Source organism: Narcine bancroftii, chromosome 9, assembly GCF_036971445.1.
Source record: "Narcine bancroftii isolate sNarBan1 chromosome 9, sNarBan1.hap1, whole genome shotgun sequence".
In the NCBI taxonomy this organism is placed as follows: Eukaryota; Metazoa; Chordata; class Chondrichthyes; order Torpediniformes; family Narcinidae; genus Narcine; species Narcine bancroftii.
This window is the reverse complement of record NC_091477.1, coordinates 5,267,439-5,289,929: the sequence shown is the minus strand read 5'-3', so window position 1 is coordinate 5,289,929 and position 22,491 is coordinate 5,267,439. Positions and strand designations below refer to the sequence as shown.

Sequence of the window (22,491 nt, the reverse complement as noted above, 5' to 3'; positions counted from 1 at the left end):
GGTCAACAGTTATATGTTTAGTTAGATTATCGTCCCTCAGTCATTATGCTCCCTTAGAGCTTTGAAAACTGAGAAACATTTATTTTGTAGAAGCAATGTTCTTAAATACAGTATATTGATCTTTAAATTCAACTTCATTTCCTGTAATCTTCTATAACATTGACCAATTGTCATAGGCAATGATACGCTTTCTATAATCTAGGCTGCACATTAGGATATGTCACCATAGTCGGAATTTAAATATAATTTTTTAAATTAATTTTTCTTTTTTAATTTTTTTGTATATCCTTTCGATCTGTTCCAAGTTTTGTTCCTAAATCATTTTATGACTTACATGATCAGGATATATAATGTTGTATATGGAAGTTTTCCTACTAAGATCTATGTGGGATGGTGGAATGGCTTTGCCGAACTTTAGATTTTATTATTGGGCAGTCAATATACAAAATCTTGCGTTTTGGACCTTTTTTTCATAATCACTCTGACTGTCCAGTATGGGTATCAATGGACTTGAATTGCCCTTCAAAATTTGTCTAATTAAGCACTTCTTGGCTCATCAGTTCCATTTTAAACTAATGCTAAATATTCTACTAGAATTTGGACACAGTTTGGAAAACATTTTGCATTTTATAATTTCTCTCCTTCAAGTCCTAGCTTATCTAATTACTTTTTCAACCTTCTTTACATGATGCTACATTTCAAAGATGGTACAGAGTATTAAAGGTTTTAAAGATCTGTTCATTGATGGATATTTTGCATCGTTTGACCATATTTCTGCTAAATCTAACTTGGCCAAATCTCAATTCTTTATATATTTACAAGTACGGTATTATCTTGAATCACAAGTATCTGATTTTCCAAGAAAGTCTCAATCAAATTTTTTAGGTGATTTTTTTTTAGGTTAAGGCCTTCTCTTAAAGGTTTAATATTTATTATTTATGAGAAACTGTGATCTTTAAATCAGTCTTTGTTAGTTTGAATTAAAAATCCCTGGGAACATAGTTTAAATTTGACTATATCAGATGTGGATTGGGGTACAATTCTTAAGTTAGTCAATAACCCTTCATATTGAGCTGGTCGTTGCCTACTACAATTTAAGATGGTACACAGAGCACATGGTCTAATGCTAAATTATCTTGCTTTTATTCGAATGCTGTTTCTTGCTGTGACAGATGTATGAGCAGAGACATATCATTAATTCATGCGTTTTGGACGTCCTAGTCTAGGAAAATATTGGAGAGAGGTTTTCAATACCTTGTCAATTTTTTTACATCGATTTAATACTGAATCCTTTGATGACTACCTTTGCACAATGGCAGAGAATGATTCTTCTCTGTCTTTGGTTCAGAGTCGTGCTATGTCTTTTGGCGAAGCGTGCGATTCTGCTTAAATGTAAGGGTGCTGACCCACCTACTCATGATCAGTGGTTACGTGACACCATATCCTGTTTGAATATGGAAACGATTTGTTATTCAATTAATAATAGATATATAAGATTTCAGATGTTATGAGGCTCATTCATGACTCATTATCTTAGTTTATAATTTCATTTCCCTGTAATTAAATTGTCTAACTTGAATCTTTCCACACTTTTAACCTTAATTTATCTATTAATATTAATCACATATAGCATTTGGAAATGCGGTTAGGCAGGGGTTTGAGATTTTCTCTGCTTTTTCTTTGTATCATTTTCTTTTTCCTCTGTTATTAATTCTTTATATCTATATCTAACTATCTATATATATATATTAGTTGGAATACGAATTATGGATACAATTTACAACTTATGCATGTTTTTGTTACATTGAATGTTTTATTAATTCCATATTATTTTATAGAATTATTTTATTTATATGTTCATATTCAAATTAATAAAAATATTTTTAAAAGAAAATTAATTTTTAAGTTTAAATTTACATTAAAAAAATTTAATTTTAACATTTTTAATGTTCACATGCAACACTGCAAAAGACCATTGACCAATGAGTCCATGCTGTGCAATTTGCACCCAATTAACCTACACCCCCAGTAGGTTACAAACGGTGGGAGTAAACCGGAACCTACGCAGACACAGGAAAAACGTACAAACTCCTTACAGACAGTGCAGGATTCGAACCCCGATTCCGATCGGTGGAGCTCTAAAGGTGCTGCGCCAACCGTTCCGCCCACTATCATTCATTATAATATCCATATATTTTTCATTATAGGGTCCAGATTACTTTCTTTCAGATCTATGAAAGGTATTAAGAGAGATTATTCTAGTGCGTAAAAGAGATGCTGAGACGAACAATTAGCTGGTTCCCTGTTGGATGATGGACCAAGCACAAGCAAATGAATAGACTTCTCCTGTTATTACTTGTCGTATTTTTGAGTCCTTGTGTTAACATCCATATAATTATACATGTGGTCGCTGGAGTTAAAGGCATGATTCCTATGATTAGGAAACCCTGACTGGACACGAATATTGAAACTTTGATTTGGCACAAGCCAGAAATTGAAAGATGGGATCAAGCAAATCCATTGCAGGGGTGCAGGAGTTTACTTAAAAAGGACATCACCATAACAAGCGAAGTTATGAGATTGCTTTGGCAGATAAGGAGAAGGGACATCTTAAGAAATTCCGCAAATATAACTGGAGTATCGGGGTAATTTGTGAGCGAACAGGGGCTTTAGGGATCAATGTGTAGAGGTACTTTGTGGTTTTAAATGTATATTTCACATCTATATTTATGATGGAGAAGGTCAAGGAAAATAAAGAAGTAAAGAGCATCCCCCTATTACTAAAGAGGATGAACTCGGGATGTTAAAGTACATAAATGAAGATAAGTTCCCGGGAATGGCTGAAGTGTTTCCTTGAGAGGCTGGGAAAGCAATTACAGATGCACCAGTGACATATATGAATAACCTTTATCCATGTGTGAGGTATTGGGAGGGTTACTAGTGTTGTGCATTTATTTAAGAAGATCTGCATTTAAGTCAGGGAGCCAGATGTCAGGAGGTGGGGAAGTTACTGGAAAGATTCTGAGGACTAGAACCTATCAAGTTTGGGAAGGCAAAGTCCGATTTGTGTTGGATTGCATGGTTAAATGCATGGGAAGTCGTTTTTCACAAATTTGGTTGTCTTTGAAGAGGAGGCACAGAGATGTAACAAGTGCAGGATGGTAGGACGTCAGCAAGGTCGGCTTGATGTAATGGTCTGAACGGCTGGATAAAATGGGATCAAGGGTGAGCTAGCCAACTAGATTGTAATGGCTTGCTTATACTGAAGGGTTAGTTTGTTGGAGGCCGATGAGACCTGACGTGGTGTAGGGATGGGTACCGGGTTCACTGTTGTTTGCAGGTACATGGATGGGAGATTTAATAGAGGTATACACAATTAGGAGGCATCTAGATAGAGTAAATGGAAGTATGCTTTCTGCATTGAGATTGGGTGAGATATAAACCAGAGGGCATGGGTTAAGGGTGAAAGGAGATAACTTTAGGGGGAACATTGGGGGAACCTCTTCACATAGAGAATAGTGAGAATGTGGAACGAAGTGATAGCTGAAGTGGTGAATGCGGGTTCTGTTTTCACATTTAATACAAGTTTGGTCAAGTACATGGATGGGGATGGGTGCATAGACCTAGTAGGATTATGCGGAATGAAAGTTCGACGCTGATTAGAGGGACTGAATGACCTGATTTCTGTGCTGTAATGTTCTATGTTTCTGTCACCATGTGTATTGGCGACTTGCATGGTATAGTGGACAGTGAAGACGGTTGTGTGATATTACAACGGAAATAGAAAATAGAGTTTAACTCAGACAAGGCCAAAGTGTTATACTTTTGGGAAGCTAAACCAAGACACAAGAATGAACAGCAAATGGGAGGTTTCTGAGTGAGTTGTAGAACAGAGATTCAGAGGAAAATAGCCGCTTGGTTCACGCAAGTGGTGACACAGGTTTAGGATGAAAGCATTTTGAATATTTTTCTGCATGTGTCAGAGCATTTGAGTATAGAAGACGGGCTCTCACGTTACAACCATACAAAATCCCGTGAAGAAAGTGATGGTGCAGAAAGATTCACAAAGAAGTTATTGGTACCAAAGGAATTAAATTGTAAGTAGAAGCACAATAAGGCTGGTTCTTTTCCATTTGGCGCAGGAGAGTTTATTGAGACAACCTTACATTTTTGTGGCAACCAAATGATCTAATCGAGATAATCCTATTTATCTGAGTTTGGGCTTCATCCATCTGACCCTTCCTGTCCAAAGTTACTGTGTAAATCTATTTTTTTAAGTTGTAATTGTAGCCGATTCTATCACTTTCTCTCGCAGTTCTTTCCATATGACTATTTGTGTAGAAAACAGATGGGTATATGGTGCCTTTTAAATCTTTACCCTGTCACGGTGAACATCTAAACCTTTAATCTTAGACTCCACTATCCGGGGGAAAAAGACCATCACTATATGAATTATTTATTCCTTCATGATTTTATTTGTCTCAATAAACTCTCCATGTGTCCATGTTGAAAATCTCCATCACTCTGTGTGTATGGTCAATAAGAATGCCCTACACCCATCCTTGTCTGCCCCAATCCAATTCATGCAGTTCGCACCATTAATTGTTCCTCTCTATACCGAGATACACACTATATCTAATTTTCAGTCTTCAAATACAACTACAATTTTTTTCTTTAGTTCACCTTCCTCCTTTTTGTTCTCGTGAGCGTAAAACGTCTACACCTTGTCATGTTTCTGGTTGCTCCCTTTAATGACATCACATGGTCACTAAAGGGAATTCAAACGAATCAAAGCTAAACAGTATTTTTGATATATCAACTGATATCAAGTGATTATAATTTTTATGCACAATTGAGATGAACAATGTACCTGACATCACGTTCACCTCTGACCGATTGTTGAAAATCTACTCTCTATCTGATTGCAATGGTTTTATCTTACACTTGCAACGAATTGATGACACCTACAACACATAATTGCATGACCAATTAATTGCGAACATGATAAAAACTGCAAAAAGAACCACATGATTTTCATAAATCGTTAATGCTGAATAAACGCGAAGGACGTCACTTATTGTTAATATTTGCTCTCCGCAGGGCTGTTAGAGATGGCGCAAAGTGAACTTTAAGTCACAGGTTTACCTGCAACAATTCGAAGCGGCTGTATCGTTTACAATTTTACTTGCACACCACTGAAGTTACAATGCAACACTCTCACCTGACTAATCTTGCTACAACTGTTAGAAAGTGATGACTGTACTTGTTCATTATTGCACGCAATTTCGCCCCCAGCACCATTTCTGCCTGTTGATGATCTGCACCGTTTGGAGGACAAGAAGTCTTCCTTACTCGAATTGTAAGTGGAGCAGGTCCCGTAGCGAAACCTTTGAGATAGTGGATCGCCCCCAAATACTTCCACATAATTAGGAGGTATCTGTATATTTCTTTTGTTCTTTTGGAAACCGTTCAGAGAAGGTCTTGCTGAAAAACAACAGCATGTCTCCAGGAAGCAGGTACAACCGCCAAGACCGTTTCTGTTTTTGTGCACAGTAACGGCAAGGCCAATTAAAATGACAAGAAATGTGGATGACATTATCCCCAAAGATATAACCAAGTAAAAAGTGACATTATCAGTTAATCCAGCATCTTCAGATAAATTGTTCACACGAGAAAGAATTTCTGTGTCATCTTCTGCCATTGATAGGATGAGGGTCATTGTTGCAGTAAGTGTTGGGGTCCCATTATCCTTTACCACAACTATCAGCGTTTGTTTATTCGCATCTTTCTTTGTGATGCTGCGGACCGTCCAAATTTCTCCCGTATCAGGTGAGATGGTGAAAAGTCCGGGGTCAGTTGACTGGGAGATGTGGTAAGAAAGCCGTGCGTTCTGGCCCGAGTCGGCATCAGTGGCAGTGAGCTTGGTGACCAGATAGCCTGCTTCTGCGAAGCGTGATATCGTTTCCAACGCCGTTGAGCCATACTCTGTGACAGGATGCACAATCACGGGGGCGTTGTCATTTTGGTCAAGAATAATTACATCCACCGATGTGGTGCCAATTTTCGGCGGGTCTCCAGAGTCGTTGGCACGGACTTGGATCTGAAAAGTTTTGAGTTGCTCGTAATCGAAGCTTCTCTGAGCCAATATGACGCCGTCGTTCGAATTGACCCTGACGTAAGTAGACACAGGTTCGCTCAGTGGGTGGGTTTCCAGAATTGAGTAAAATAATTGAGAATTGTGGCTCATATCTAGATCAAGAGCGGTCACGCTGACGATTGACGCCCCAATGATGTTGTTCTCCATCACATAGGCTGTATAGGAAGGCTGCGTAAAGTGCGGTGCATTATCATTTATATCCGAAATTTCCACGGTTATGATTTTCTTGGACGCCAGAGGAGGAGATCCTAAATCACGGCACGTGACAGGAATGTCATAGCGTGAGGTATTTTCTCTGTCCAGCAATTGCTGAGTTAGTAATCTGTAGTAATTCCTCAACGATGAATCCAGTCTGAAAGGTAATCTGGCTGCGAGTTCACACTCAACCTGTCCATTTGCCCCAGAGTCACTGTCCGATACACCGATCAGAGCGACCACCGTCCCGGGCGGGGAATCCTCTCGGATAGGGCTGAATAAAGACGTTAACTTCAGCTCTGGGGCATTATCATTGACATCGATAATATTAATCAGAACGTGGCAGTATCCGTGATTTGGAGTAGTGCCCTGATCTAAGGCCTGTATGTTAATCTCAAATATACTGTCTTCCTCATAGTCCAGATTTCCCTTTACTCTGATCTCCCCTGTTTTGGAATCCACAGAAAACAAATCACGGACTCTAACAGACGCATGACTGTTGAATGAATATAATACGTCTCCATTAGGACCATCATCTAAATCAGTGGCGTTTAATTTGACGACCAGTGTTCCTTTCGGCACGTTTTCTACGAGACTAATTCTGTAAACGGAGCTCGGGAAGACGGGTGCATGGTCGTTTTCGTCTTGCACTACAATTATTATTGCAGCAGAACCAGACTGAGGTGGTAGCCCCCCGTCTTGAGCGTGCAGTTCCAACGTGTGTGTCGCTTGCTTCTCTCTGTCCAACTGTCGTTCCAGCACTAACACCGGCAATTTACCGTCCCCACCACGAGAGTCAATACTTAATCCGAAGTATTCATTAGTAGACAGCTGGTAGCTTTGCAATGAATTGCTTCCAACATCCGGATCGTGGGCATACTCCAAGGCGAAGCGCGACCCCGGTAGAGCAAGCTCTGATATTTTTAAGCGAAGCTGACGATTCGGGAAGCTGGGAGCATTGTCGTTTACATCAAGTATCTCCACTTCAATGTGATACACAGTTAAAGGATTTTGAATCAAAGCCTCTAAAGACAGGGTGCACAAGGCGCTCCTTCCACACAACTGCTCCCTGTCGATTTTATCTTTAATAAACATAATTCCATTGTCTGAATTTACCTCAAAATATTGTTTCCGGGAGCCAGACACGATCTGAAGATTGCGAGCTGAGAGCTCCTTTACACTTAGTCCCAGATCGATTGCGATATTTCCAACAAAGGTACCCAGTTGTCCCTCTTCGGGAATCGAGTAACGAATCTGTCCAGAAGCCACGGCCCAGTTCAAACAAACACAATACACCAGTTGCCAGTTTAACTTCCAAAATATTTGAAAATATCCCATCGCCAGCACAAAGCATTCCAGTTGCTTCCGCGCTAAACGGCGCCGTCGGTCCAGACCATAAAATTAAGTTCTTGATCTATCATTTTCCCGGTGAAGAATGGGATTGACTGGTCGGAGAAACCACAATAGTCGGATAAACCAAGCGAACATTTCGCTGTTCGCCATTCAGATTTGCACTGAATCTGATCGTCTGTGATGGTGGATGGGGATGGAAGGGGGCAGTCAAGATCTCCAGTCACATCACAGCTTCTGATTGGCCAACAGCGGCCCTCGCGTTCAACCAATCTCGGCGCTGAACATTTCTTAAAGCTGCAATGTCTTTTCAGACCATTAGGTAAAATGAACATTTACAACTGCGCAGTTAAAATTCAGATCATCGTTTCCTTTTATAATTGTAATTTTATTGTATAATTTTCCCTGGGAAAATGTTTGACAGCGGATATATTTAATAACACTTTCTTCTTGGACAATTCACGTGTTTAGATTGCTCTTTCTTTTCCTCGTTGATCACCACTGAATACATTTTATAACATTTAATAGCCAATGCAGGGTTATGCAATAGGGAAATTATAGCCGATGGATCGAAGGGCCTGTACTGTGCTGTAGATTTCAATGTTCTATGTTCCAAATCAGCGTTTTCAAACTTTAAGTTGCCACTCACATACCACTTTAAGTAATCTCTATGCCTTAGGTGCTCTGTGATTAGTAAGTGGTTACTTAACGTTGTAGATGGGTGGGAAGGGAAGGTTGAGAATCCCTGCTCCAGACTCAATTGTTACTTAAATATTTTGCTTGAGAAAAATTGTCATTGGCCCATTTCCTTTTGGAGTTATGAAACCGTGCACATAATGGGTCATTTGGGTACGATTAAAACCGTGGTTTTCAAACTTTTTCTTTCCACTCACATACCACCTTGAGTAATCCCTTACTAATCACAGAGCACCTATGGCATAGGGATTATTTAAGGTGGCATTTGAGTGGAAAGAAAAAGTTTGAAAACCATTGTTCTATTGTTATTGCATGGTCAGCAACGGATGCATTAATGGAATATTTTATCACCTAACTGCAATATTACGGATTTACTTGAGAACAGAAAATTCGAGGTATTATGATACTTCTGACGGTCTAAAATGAGAATAGGCCTTGTGTGGCCTGTAAAACATTCTGTTCATTACTCGTAAACATGTAGTGTAACTGCAATGTCATTCTTGTTCATACCTGAAGCAAAAGAATAATAAACCATTCACTGAGGAAAGCATTTGATATTTCAACTCAACGCGACATCACTGGAGGCAATGCATAAACTTGATTTAAGATTTATATATGATGTGGATAAATATATATTTTCTGAACAGAATCTCTGAGGAACTTATCATCATTTGACTTGTTTGAAGAATAATGATGAGGAAAAGCAACTTGCCAGAAACCATAAATAACTCCAGACATTGGATCTGTATCATCCTTAGATGTTATGTAACTGGCTTGATGGATATCCCATATTGCTCACAAGGTAAATGTTCTGTGTGTGTCAGCCAAGATATAAGATGGCAGCCCTTTTCCACAGAGTCTAATATATATATATATATATATATATATATATATATAGATAGATACATTTTACTGGCAGTTTGGGACAATTTCAAACTCTTAACCCTTTGGAGCCCGTGTCCCTATTTTCAGGGACTGGTTTAAACCTAACCTCCAGTTTTTTCATACTGGTGTTCGTACTGTGGTTTACACCTAGAGCTTTATATCTGGAATATATATTATCAAAAGTTAAAAACAGTCAGAGTTGAAATGGTTAAATATTATAAAGTGAGTTTTAAGAATATTCTTGAAATCAGGTGGACCTCGGGGGAACACATAAAAAAGTTATCAATGTCTTTGTAAAGAAATGTAAACAAATGCAGAGAGAGAAAAAAACACAAACAAAAATAATAGAGGAAGTACACCATTCCACCCCTGGAAACATGACCACAAACAAATCTAATCTCATGAACTTAACATACCTATATTTTTTGATTCTGTTGTACACATAAAAATACCGTATGTTCTTCCCTGTCTTGAATATGCTAATTGACTAAACCTTTATAGATCTTTAGTGAAGATCATTTTAAAGACAAAAGCGAGTAAATCATCCTTTATCCACTTCCTCAGCACAAGATCATGATTTTAAAGCAAAGTAACAGGGATATTCACAAGAAAAAGAATGACTATTACACTTGTAAAAGGGGAGCATGACGATAGGATTCCCATGCAGCCATTCTCAAACAAAGTTAACTCAAAAGAACTGAGTATATATATATATATATATATATATATATATATATATATATATACACACACACACATATGCTTTTAAGATAGACCTCACTGAATTATTTATAGTGATGTTGTAATTTTCCAAATGTGTCTTTTCAGATTTCTCATTTCTGAAAAACTCATTCTGGACACGATTGCTTGTGGATTGCCCACAAGCTTTCTTGTTCGTCGTCTGCAATGTTAAACATGATTCGTAACGAACACCAAATACCTCGGTAATTTGGAGATATCTGAAGGTTTCTACTCTCTTTTTGAATTCCATTCAGAGAATTTCTTGTTCCACAACAGCAACAAATATCAAGGGATTGGCGCTGGCCTCCCAGAACTTGTCTGTTTCTGTGAATGGTAACAGCAAGAATAAGTAAGACAGCAAAGAAAACGAGAGATGTTGTTCCCAGGGTTATGACCAGGACATGCTTAGTTCCGGAGTGAAGCCAAGATTTTTAGGAAAACTGTTGACATTGGATAACGTTTCCGTGTCGCTTCCCACTACAGTTAATAGTAAGGTCACAGAGGCAGAGAGTGGCAGATTTCCATGATCTTTTACGACAGTCACTAGCCTTTGATTGGAGGCTTCTTTACTCATCATTCGACGGATGGTCCAAATTTCACCGCTCTCCGGTGAAATAGTAAAAAGGTCGTGATGGGTAACCTGAAAAATGTGGAAAGCAAGAAGGCATTTTGGCCACTATCGGCATCCTTGGCTGATAACTTGACAACCAAGTATCCTGGTTCTGCAGACCTGGATATTGTATCTACTGCTGTGGACCCATATTCAGGCAAAGGATTCAGGATTACTAGGGCGCTGTCATTCTAATCCTGGATAACAACATCCACTGAAACGTTACTAGCGACTGTAGGGTCTCCAGAATCTTGCACAAGAACTTGAATGTGGAATTTTTTCAATTGTTCGTAGTCAAAAGATCTCTGAGCAAACATGACGCCACTCACTGAGTTAATGGAGACATAGGATGATGTCTGTGTGTTCGGAAGTTCAGACTCTAAAATAGAAAATTTCAGTCGGGTATTCTGCCCCAAATCTGGATCAATGGCATTCAGACGTAATTTAGAAACTCCAAAAACATTATTCTCCATGATGTTCGCCGTGTTCCTGGGCTTCATAAATCGTGGCACGTTGTCATTTACATCTGCAATCTCCACGCGAACCGTTTCCGTGGATGTGAGCGAAGGGATTCCTGCATCCTTGCATTTGATGGGAACATCATATCTGGAGGTGTTTTCGCGATCCAAAGGTTGGTTAATATACAGCCCGCAATAATTATTCAAAGACGAATCGAGTCTAAAGGGCAGTTTGTTTGAAATTTCACATTGTACTTCTGCATTTTGTCCTGAATCCTTGACATCTGCACTGAACAGAACGACGTCTGTCCCGTTAGGCGCATCTTCTAAAATTTCACTGGACAAGGACGTGAGCGTTACATCAGGTGCATTATCACTGACATAAATAACGTTCAACATTATAGCGCAATACCCAGCCATTGGGTTTAAACCCATATCCATTGCTTGTATGTTTATTTCAATTGTGCTACTTACTTCAAAATCCAATTTTTCTTTCAATATAATTTTACCGGTTTCTTAAAGCTGTGTTTTCCCCAAATCATCACAGAATTGACGTTTTTATCGTTGCACAGTTTAAATTTATATTAAAGTTTTCAGAATTCTCTGCGTTTTCGCCTGTTATGAAAAGAAATCTTGAACTGATTCTCAATTGAATGGAAGTCAATGGAAAGCTGCTCAAAGAATGAATTAATTTGACTTATTGGATACATTACAACAAGCCAACTCGACCCCGTTATATCATAATACGTTGCCTGAATATTTCCCATCTATTTAGTACTGTTTCATGTCTTCAGTATGATAAATTATAGTTCTGTAAAAATAAAGTATTCCATTAAATAAACTTTAAATAAACGTGGCACTAAACAAGTTCTGTGAAGAGGCCGAGGCTCAGAGATCCTCACAGCATTAGGGAGTTTGTGACAAATAAACTTAAATGTAAATAAAGAACTAATGGTAAACTCAATTTCCTGTGCGACAAATCTCAGATTATAAATTTGCTTAGTTATGGATGTTTTGATACTTGCGCATCTTGATTCACTCTGACATCCAACTATTTCAGTACCACATACAAAGCATTCACTGGCCATGGGTCTTCCAGTGGTGATGAACGTGATGCTTTAGGATGTTAGTCATAACTTGGGATGCCTTAGCCCAGTGGTTCTCAACTGTTTGTCCACTCAGATACCACTTTAAGTTATCCCTTACTGACCATCTATTGCATCCTACTCCAGAGGAGCGCTTAGGGATTCATTAAGATGGCATGTGAGTCAGTGGAAAAAGATGTTGAGAACCTCTGTCTTACTAGCTACAGATTCTCCTTCACTCATGGTTTGCCAAATTATTCCTTACATACTAGCCTCATATTTTCACACTCTGATTGTAAATAATTACTATGACTTATGCTTTTACTATTTTTAACTAATACCAGGCAGGTTCCTCTTTTTATACTCCTTGGTGGTATATCGTTATGTCGTCGTTAATTAATTCACATTAAGATATACCTTCATGTGTCGATATAATTTGTACTGACCGTTATAACAACTGAAACATGCGCTGCTCCGCTCAATTAATCTTACACACGTTGATTGGAAACATTAATAGCAGGAAAAAAAGCCACGTGCAATCATTGCCTAACAGACAACAGTTATCTCGGGATATAGCAGTAACTAGTGCCTTCTAACACAAAGACCATTCTTGTTTCTTGAGGCAAGCTTAATTAATACTTCCCACCACCAAGTGCAATGTTGGAAAAATTGTGATGGAATATTTGGGAGATAAATTGGTAAAATTAGAGAGGGTTTCATACATACACCCACTTTAAAACAGGTCTTATTTAAAATACTGAAGAATTCATATTCAGTGACTTTACAGAAACTATGGAAAATGCTATGTGCATTTCACAAGTAGGTGCTAATTGAAATGATGTCATGAAATGAATAGACTATTGTCTTGGAAGAATAACTGGAGTCAGGCTGTCTGTGTTGGACATTTTTGCAAGACTTTTGGCCTCTCTGCAAGGTGCTCACTCAGGGGTCATTGAGAGGTTAACAACAGATGGATTGGAAGACTGACTCCTATTGTTTGCTGGAGAAGGAGGGAGTTTTGGAAGTGTGAGAGAGAAGGACATGTGGCTGGCAGTAGGAATCTCAGAGAGAGGGAGTGACTGAGCAGTGGCAGCCTGGAGAAGCTTGTTGGAACTGAAACAAAAGCTCCAGAGTGGAGGATGGCTGGAAGTATTATCTGTCTGATGTTTCTCTTGGAATAAGAGGAATAGCCTGAATGAAAGAGGGTATCATCTGAAGAACCCTGATGGAGTAAGTTTCATCAGCAAGATATTGAGGTGACTAATGGTGGTATCTCAGTTGTTGAAATCCTGAAACAACACAAACCTGCAAACCTGCAAAAACCTTCCTCAGTGGTAATCATTTACCTTTCGAGCACCAAAGCCTGGTGAACTTTATACATGTTAAATTATGTGCACAGTATAAGAATTGCCTGCAACCAGCGAACTGGGAAGAATGAGAAGTGAGATTGAACTCTGAACTAAATAACTTTTCTTAAAATTACACACACATTACATACACGTGCACTTAGAATTAGAAGGGGATTAAATTGGGCTAGTTAAGTTCATAGTGATAAGTTAAAGTTTGATTCCTTTTTCATGTTTACGTATAATTAAAACAACTTTTGTTTAAGTAACTACTTGTGGTGAATGTCAATTGCTGCTGGGTTTTGGGGACCTTTGGGCTCGTAATAAAATCAATTCACTAATATCTAAAGTAATATCTATAATGGAACTTATTTCGATTCCCCTTCAGTGCGGAAACATATTACATTATTAACTTTATGTACTTAATCGATCATTTCTGGAATTTTTTGGGGAGCCCAGTAGTGCAATGCCAGACGAAATAAAATCAAAACGGATCAGGTCAACAGGTATTGATGGAGAGTAAACTAAATCCAACTTTCCACCCATATTACTTTTCATCGTTCCGAATCGTCCATAAAACGAAACGGGGTTGTAGATCAAGTGTGTGAAATTGAGCGTCACGGGCTCCTGGGTCAAAAAGTCCTGTTGCCGTGTTGTGTCTGCATGTGAAACCTGGAATCCTGCTTCTCATGCCACAGATATTGTACTATTTCGAACGTGTTCTGTTTTATGCTTTTGCTATCCAGAATCTATAATTCTTTTTTGTCGAGTTTCAAATTGCTAAATCAATCTGACTGAATTAAAAATAAGGGTCCTTGAACAAGATAAATCTGATATTGCGTGATCAGAAATTCATCAATGGTTTAAACAGGATTTAATTGGAAACAAGATGTTGGTTTCAAATGAAGTGTTCACAACAAACGTATCCGGTTGTGTGTTCATGTTTTTTTTCGCAAGATAATTGTAATATATTGAAGAAAATATGGGCCAGTTTCAAAAATGACCAAGCTTTTCAATTAATTTTAAATGTGATGGCCAATTACTAATAACTCACAGACATCCAAAACACTTCCAGTGTAGGAATGTATTAGCGTTGTATTTTAAAGCCAATAACCTGAACATTTAGAACAGAAATGCACATCAATGCTCGTTCACAAATATCAGGAGGCATAATAAGTTTTGCTGTAAATATTAACTTGTCTAATGAATACAATGACCCGAAATCCTAAACTTATATATCCAGCAAATAATATATTTTCTTTTTCGAAGTGGCTCACCTCATTATTTATATTGCAGTTTGAGTTTCCAGAGTATATGATCCCTGCATTTTCTTTTCCAACAGGGTTCTTCTGGGTATAGTGCAGGGCTGTAGACAGCCCGCTCGTTTGAGGAGTCGTGAAGCCTCTCTTCTCGGACTGCAATGTTGAACACGACTCGTAACGGAAACTTTGAGAAAGTGGATCTCCTCCGAATACTTCAACATAGTTCGTTGGTATCTGCAGATTTCGACTGGCCCTTTGGATTCCATTTAGGGAATTCCTCTTTTCAAAACAAGAACATAGATTCGGAGAACTGTTGTAGTGACCCACACCATTTCTGCTTTTATGAACCTTAACAGCCAGGATAACCAAAATCACAAGGAAAATAATCGAAGTCGTTCCCAAAGCTATGACCAAAAACAAATTTAGATCAGAAGAGTACCCATGATCGTTAGATAAACTGGTGGCACTGGAGATTCTTTCACCTCCTTTTACAGTTAATACAATGGTCAGTTTGGCTGAAAGTGAAGGAATTCCGTGATCTTTTACGACAATCACCAACCTTTGTTTAGAGGCATCTTTGCTCTCAATAGCACGGATCGTCCAAATTTCTCCCGTGTCTGCGGAAATAGTGAAAAGATTGAGGTTAGTAGCTTGGGAAATAATATAGGACAGACGCGCATTCTGACCAGCGTCGGCATCAGTGGCTGATACCTTGACAACCAGGTGTCCTGGTTCTGCAAACCTGGATATTGTCTCCGTTGCTGTTAACCCATATTCGGGCAAAGGATTCAAGATCACTGGGGCATTATCGTTCTGATCGTGGATAATAACATCTACCGTAGTGTTGCTGGTGAGCGGTGGCACTCCAGAATCGTGCACCTGAACTTGGATCTGGAAGTTTTTCAATTGTTCGTAGTCGAAGGATCTCAGAGCAAATATGTCACCCGTCTGTGAATTGATAGAGGCATACAAGGCCGAAGACGCGCTCAAGATGGTAAAGTTCAGTCGGGCATTCGGTCCTATGTCTTGATCAAAAGCTGTCAGGGAGAATATAGAAACCCCCACAACGTTATTCTCCATGACATGGGCTGTGTATACAGACTGTGTAAACGTTGGTGTGTTATCATTTACATCTGAAATTTCGACACGGATCGTTTTCTTGGATGTAAGTGGTGGGCTCCCAGCATCCGTGCATGTGACAGGAATGTCATACCTGGAGACAGTTTCACGATCCAGAACATGCTGTATTAGCAGTTTCCAATTGTTCTTCGTCGATAAATCTAGCCTAAAGGGCAGTTTATTCGGAATTTGACATTGTATTTTCCCATTGTGTCCAGTATCGGTATCTTCTACGTTGAGGAGGGCGACAATAGTTCCAATCGGAGCATTTTCTGGCACGCCATTTGAGACGGAAATCAACGTCATGCCAGGAGCATTATCATTTACATCGATAACGTCCACCAGTACTTCACAGTGTTGAGGCATTGCGTCAGGGCCATTATCGATTGCTTGAATATTAATCACAAAAGTTTGGCTTTGTTCATAGTCCAAATGCCCTTTCAGTGTGATTTCACCAGTTTTGGAATCCACTCCAATTAATTCATAAACATCAGCCGAATTGTGGCGACTGAGTGAATATGTTATCTCACCGTTCGGACCATTGTCCAAATCAGTGGCGTTGACAGTAATAATTAAAGTGCCTATGGGTGCCGATTCCAACAGACTGATACTATAAACCGACTGCGAGAAAACGGGAATGTTGTCATTCGCATCCCGCACTCTAATAGTAATTTGGACTTTGCCCGATCTTACCGGGACGCCTCCGTCCTCGGCAACCAACGTTAACTCGTGGCTTGATATTGTTTCTCTATCCAATGCCTTATGCAACACCAACACAGGAACCATTCCTATTCTCTCGCGCACTTGTACATCAAGAATGATGAAATCATTCGGAACGAGCTGATACGTCTGCAATGAGTTTGTGCCAATGTCCGGATCGTGTGCCGCCTCGAGGGGAAATCGCGCTCCCGGTGCCGTAATCTCTGAGATATCAAGGCGGATCTGGCTTTTAGGGAAAGTGGGAGCGTTGTCGTTTATATCGAGAATCTCCACTTGTACCTGATGAAGACTGACGGGGTTTTCAAGCACAACGTTCAAAGACAAAACGCAATCGTTGCTCGTCCCGCAAAGTTGTTCCCTGTCGATTCTTTCATTCACAAATAAAATCCCACTCTCCAAGTTTACGTCAACGTAGCGCTTCCTCTGACTGGGTGCTACCCGCAAACTGCGAGAGGAGAGTTGCTTTAAATCCAAACCCAAATCTATTGCAATATTCCCGACAAAGGCACCTCGTTGTAATTCCTCAGGAATGGAATATCGAATCTGCCCAGACACAAGATTCAGGTGGGAGAATAAATAGCAAAACAGTTGGTATTTCACCAGCCAAAATATATTGTATCTCATTTCCAGGAGAAATCATTCCAATGGTTTCAATTCGAGACAATGCCTTTCAACAGCGATTTAATTTAAATAGGGCAAATACCAGGCCGACCATATCTGTACCTTTTGTAAAGGGCTCCAAAATTTTCATTGACGTGTTCTCATGTTGTCTCGAATTCGGGAGGAACCGTGCACAAATCCCCGAGAGCTGCTGGCTCCTCGTTTTTAACGGCGTCTGATCCTACGCGATGGCGGCTGGGTATTGTCGGGGGCTGTGCAGATCGCCAGGCACATCTCAGCTTCTGATTGGTGGGCAATGTGCGTTCATGTTTGACCAATGAAAATTCAGCTCGTTTCTTAAAGCAAGAACGTCCTAAATTGGCGCAGATCTGTTACATTTATCGTTGCACACCTGAAATTTCTTTCAGCACATTGGATGTTTGATTGGAGGAAAGTTTGCTCCAGATCCGCAGTTTCAGGAACCATGGTGCAACTTAAAGATCGAATATAAAAATGAATGGCGTCAAGAACATGATCACAAGTAATAACTTAATTCCCCGTGTTGGGAATAAGAGTGTGCCGATCCTCCATTACTATTAATTTCATTTTGTTTTGCATTTGTTCCTCGTGATTTGTTAATCACGACTCAAGGAACAGTGTTATTCCCTCCTTGAACACAAAAAAACTCCCAAATAATCAGTTTTAAATGAACCCGTGGAATGTAATTTTATTTCTGAAAAGTTAGTTTTCATCCACAGTTTCCACAGCGATAAAAAAAAAAGCATAAGTTATGCGTTCTCCATCGCTTTTCATACTTAAGTGCTTGAGTGCAGACTTCAATTATATCTACTGAAAAAAACTTTTTGCATCCTTGGACATTAGGCAAAATCTGAAAGCAAAACTTCAAAAGTCAACATGGGATTAATTTGTACGATGTTACTGCACTGAATCGAAGACTATTATTTCTGCAGATTATTTTAAAATTGTCTGGTTAAATTACTGCTATATCTTTAACATTAACGAGTGATTAAAGTGTCCAACTGCTTCAAACGGGCTTCAATCATCCAGGTATCCAACAAGAGCAAATTGAGCTCCCTCAATGGCCCGGCACAATTCAAATCCCATCGACAAATTTGTCGACTCAACTGTCATCGGCAGAAACATAGATGGCAATGACAAAGCGTATAGGAGTGAGATAGATCAATTAGTTAAGTGGTGTCACAAAGGAAGACCCTGCACTAAACGTCTGCAAAAATAAGGAACTGATTTTGGGCTTCAGGGTCGGAAAATCAAGAGAACACAACAGTCCTCATCGAAGAGTCAACAGTGGAAAGGGTTAAGTATTTTATATTCCTGGGTGTAATAATCTCCGGGCATCTGTCCTGGGACCTCTATTTTGATCCAATTGCGAAAAAAGCTCACCAGCAGCAATACTTCATCAGGAGTTTGAGGAGATGTGGCATGTCACCCAAGACTCTGATTGGTTGCATCATTGTCTCATAGGGAGGAGTAAATGCACATGGCAGGAAGAAAAACTCTCCAGAGTTGTTAACTCGGCCAGCGACATCACTTGCACCAGTCTTCACACCATCGAGCATATCTGCAAGAGGTCGTGTCTTAAGAAAGTAGCCTTTATCATCAAGCCAATCACTACCCAGGCCTTGCCCTCTTCATATTGCTGCTGTGACAGAATATATACAAATATTGTTGGGAGATAAATTGGGAAAAGTTAGAGTAGGTTACGTACACACACTTTAAAAACAGATCTTATATGAATTATTGGAGAATTCGTATCCTCAGTGACTTTGCAGAAATTGTGAAGAATGCATATGGAGACTTCACAAATAGGTGTTAATTGAACTGAAGTTGTGGAAGAACGGACTATTGTCTTTAAAGCAACAGCAGGAGACATACTGTCTCCTGATACCTTTTTACAAGGCATTTGAAGACTGCTCACAGAAAGATCACTGAAGGTTTCTTTTCTACCTAAAAACGACAGATGAACCAGAAGACTTCTATTGTCTGCTGGAAAAAATCATGTTGTTTAGCAAACACAAGGGGTCAGTCAACCAGGGAGGGAGGGAGGTAGGGAGAGAGAGAGAAAGAGAGAGAGAGAGAGAGAGAGAGAGAGAGAGAGAGAGAGAGAGAGAGAGAGAGAGAGAGAGAGAGAGAGAGAGAGAGAGAGAGAGAGAGAGAGAGCAAGAACCTTCCTGAGCAGTAACCATGTACCTTTTGAGCACCAAAGCCAGGTGAACTTTATACATGTTAAATTATGTGCACAGTATAAGAATTGCCTGCAACCAGCGAACTGGGAAGAATGAGAAGTGAGATTGAACTCTGAACTAAATAACTTTTCTTAAAATCACACACACATTACATACACGTGCACTTAGAATTAGAAAGGGGTTAAGTTAAAAATAGAGTTAAAGTTTGATTATGTTTTTATGTTTGAAGTTAATTAAAAGTAACTTTTGTTTAAGTAACCATTTGTCTTGGTGACTATCTAATGCTGTTGGGGGTTGGGGTCCTTGGGGCTCATAGCACTACCATCAAGAAAAAGGTACATGAACCTGAAGACGAACACCCTGCAGCACAAGGACAGCTTCTTCGCCTCTGCCATCAAATTTCTGAATGGTCAACAAACCACAGACACTACCCAACTCTTTCCTATTTTCTATACCATTTATTTATTTTTGAAATGTAATTGGAGCTATATTTTCACTGGAAAAATGCCGCTAAACAACAAATTTTGTAACATGCCTGAGATTGATTCTAATCTAATTATACAGTAATATTCATTATTGATATTACGTCTAAATCTCAGAACATCAAGCTCCATAAAATTTAGGGGTAACCACGAGAACAAGGACTGCCTTGGTTGATGAATATGTCTCAGTCAGACTTGTTCAAGTGCATTTATGGAGAGGTAAATTATTTGTATGTGCTTGTGACACCTTCATCTTACATCAAAAGAAGAAGAACATCGATAGTTGAAAGTCAACTATTTCCAGAGTCACTTTATCCCTGGAATGCTTCTTTAGAACTTTACCTGGACCCTTCCATCTCAAATACACCCCAAAAAACAGAACAATAACATATGTGGGTTCGTTTGCTGACAACCACAAATTATGGATATTTATTTAATCCTAATATAAGGAAGTACTCTGTATCCTCATGGAACATGTTCAAAGCAATGCTGATACTTTGAATGTTTACTGAGGTAATATGCATTCCTAACATATTACCCTTAATATCAGGAAGTCAAAGGAGCTTATTGTGTACTTTCTGAAGGGGTTGTCGAGGGATCCGTCTTTATTGACAGAACAACAGTGGGATGTCCCTGGGAGTCCACATATGGGACCTCTCCTGGAGCCACCCCATCGAGAAAACCAGGAGGCATGTACACGAATGATTCGACTTTATTTAGTACTGAGATTTGGCTTGTTGTCAATGCTCTATCGAGCTGGACTGTGGAATGTATACTCTCTGGTTATATCATGGCCTGCTCTGGAAACTCGAGTGATTAGGAGTGCAAAGGCATCAGAAAGTGACAAACATTGCCATGTCCATCAGAGGCACCGACCTTTCATCCACTAAAAGCATCCACGTGAGACGCTGCCTTGAGAGGGCTGGCAACAACATAAATGACCCATGTCATTTTGGTCACAATAACTTCTTGCTGCTAACCTCAGGAAGAAGACACAGAAAATGAAGTCCAGCACCTCCAAGTTCAGAACAATTTTTATCCCCATGAACTTTCCCTTATGACCTTAACCCGAACAGTAATTCCCACAGGACCACAAATAGATCTGGATGCACGATTGAAAGTTCATTCTTTTTCTTGTAATAACTGCAAATGTGAATATTTATTTGTCTATCTTAGATATATTTTACCTATGTTTATGACTTGTATTTATGTAAATTTAAAATTTTACTGAGTTGTAACATATGCACCGCTTTGATGGCAGGAATCAAAACAATTTAATGTATCTGTTGCATATATGACAATATACTTACATTGACATTACTGACATTGCCATCCCCAGAAACAGATCTCATAAGACCTCCTCCCATTAATCACACTGACATTATTAAATCTATATTCAGTCAACATTGGTTTTACCATTTATAAGAAACGATTGAATTATCTTCAATAATGCAATGGTTTCAACAGCACTTCATAAATTTAGTTTCAAGGGTGTTGGGAAGGGGATTCTCAAGTCCTTCACCACATAGTCACAACTTGGTGTTTTGTTGGAATAGTATATAAATATCTGGATACATAACCGGAACTGCAATCAAAATATTCAACATGATTGAGAGCGAAACATTCAGTGATCAGCAGAATTTATTAACGTTCATTCAGTCCACTGCAGAATTACTGTATTAACTCACTGAAGTTTCATTAAAACATTTCCCAATCTGGCCAACAAAAATACAAGTGCACAAGGGAAAATGAGCATGTCGAAGACTTATGTTCAAACAACCTATGTGTCATTATTTGTCAGAAACATTTGAACTCTAGTCAATATAAATTGAAATGTAAATATTCTGAGTATAACAGCCACTTATTTTTTTATGGCTCTCCTTAGGAGAGTTGGCTGAAGGGGAGAGGGGGTTCTTTTCTTTTTTATCTATATATAAAAAAACGTTCATGTTTATGTTTAATTGCTGCATATGTCATATATTATTTGTTTTTTTAACGAATAAACAAAGTTAAAAAAAAAGAAACATTTAAACTCGTTACGTACACACATTTTCTGTGACACAAGTCAACATGCCTGGTTTCAATGGACATTAGAGGCTGTCGGCTCTTACTGATATCTTCCTGTAATCCTCTAATGCATGAATGTCATGTAATGCATGATATGGTTCTCTGGATTGTATGCAAAAGGAACTTTCTCATTGTACCTGGATACACGTAGCAATAAGTTTGAATTTTCTAGATGTTCCATCACGAAGAAAAAGGTAATCCGAATTATATTTAGGACATTCTCCATTCGCCTTGATAGTTATATATAATACACCAAGTTCATTAATTACAGAACGAAGCTTTGGCCTTGATTAGCAATGCACAAAAATACATTCAATATTATACTGCTGCCATAGAATGTACCACTCAAAATCACTAATATTATATCTCTTCACAGCATTTCCAAAGTCCTACTATCTCGAACCAGCACACTGATACCATCAGAATATTTTGTCACATCATCCTGTTTGAAAATAAACATATTGTCCCTTCATAATCATCGAGGCCAACCTTT

At 39.0% G+C, this 22,491-nt stretch overlaps 1 protein-coding gene across 8 annotated transcripts in view; it reads right to left on the bottom strand.

Moving 5' to 3' along the window:
• LOC138743156 (protocadherin gamma-A11-like) overlaps window positions 1-22,491 on the bottom strand; it is a 149,493-nt gene that overhangs the window by 87,113 nt on the left and 39,889 nt on the right. For 2 of the 8 annotated variants that reach the window (XM_069898063.1, XM_069898064.1), the window contains exon 1: window positions 5,222-7,833. The exons of 1 other annotated variant lie outside the window; for it this stretch is intronic. In XM_069898063.1, coding sequence (XP_069754164.1) covers window positions 5,222-7,690 — 2,469 coding nt within the window. In that variant the 5' untranslated portion in view covers window positions 7,691-7,833. Of the gene's footprint in view, window positions 1-5,221; window positions 7,834-14,800; window positions 17,418-22,491 lie in introns of those variants that run through there. 5 more of the 8 variants (XM_069898056.1, XM_069898060.1, XM_069898054.1 and 2 more) reach the window with 5 other exon arrangements.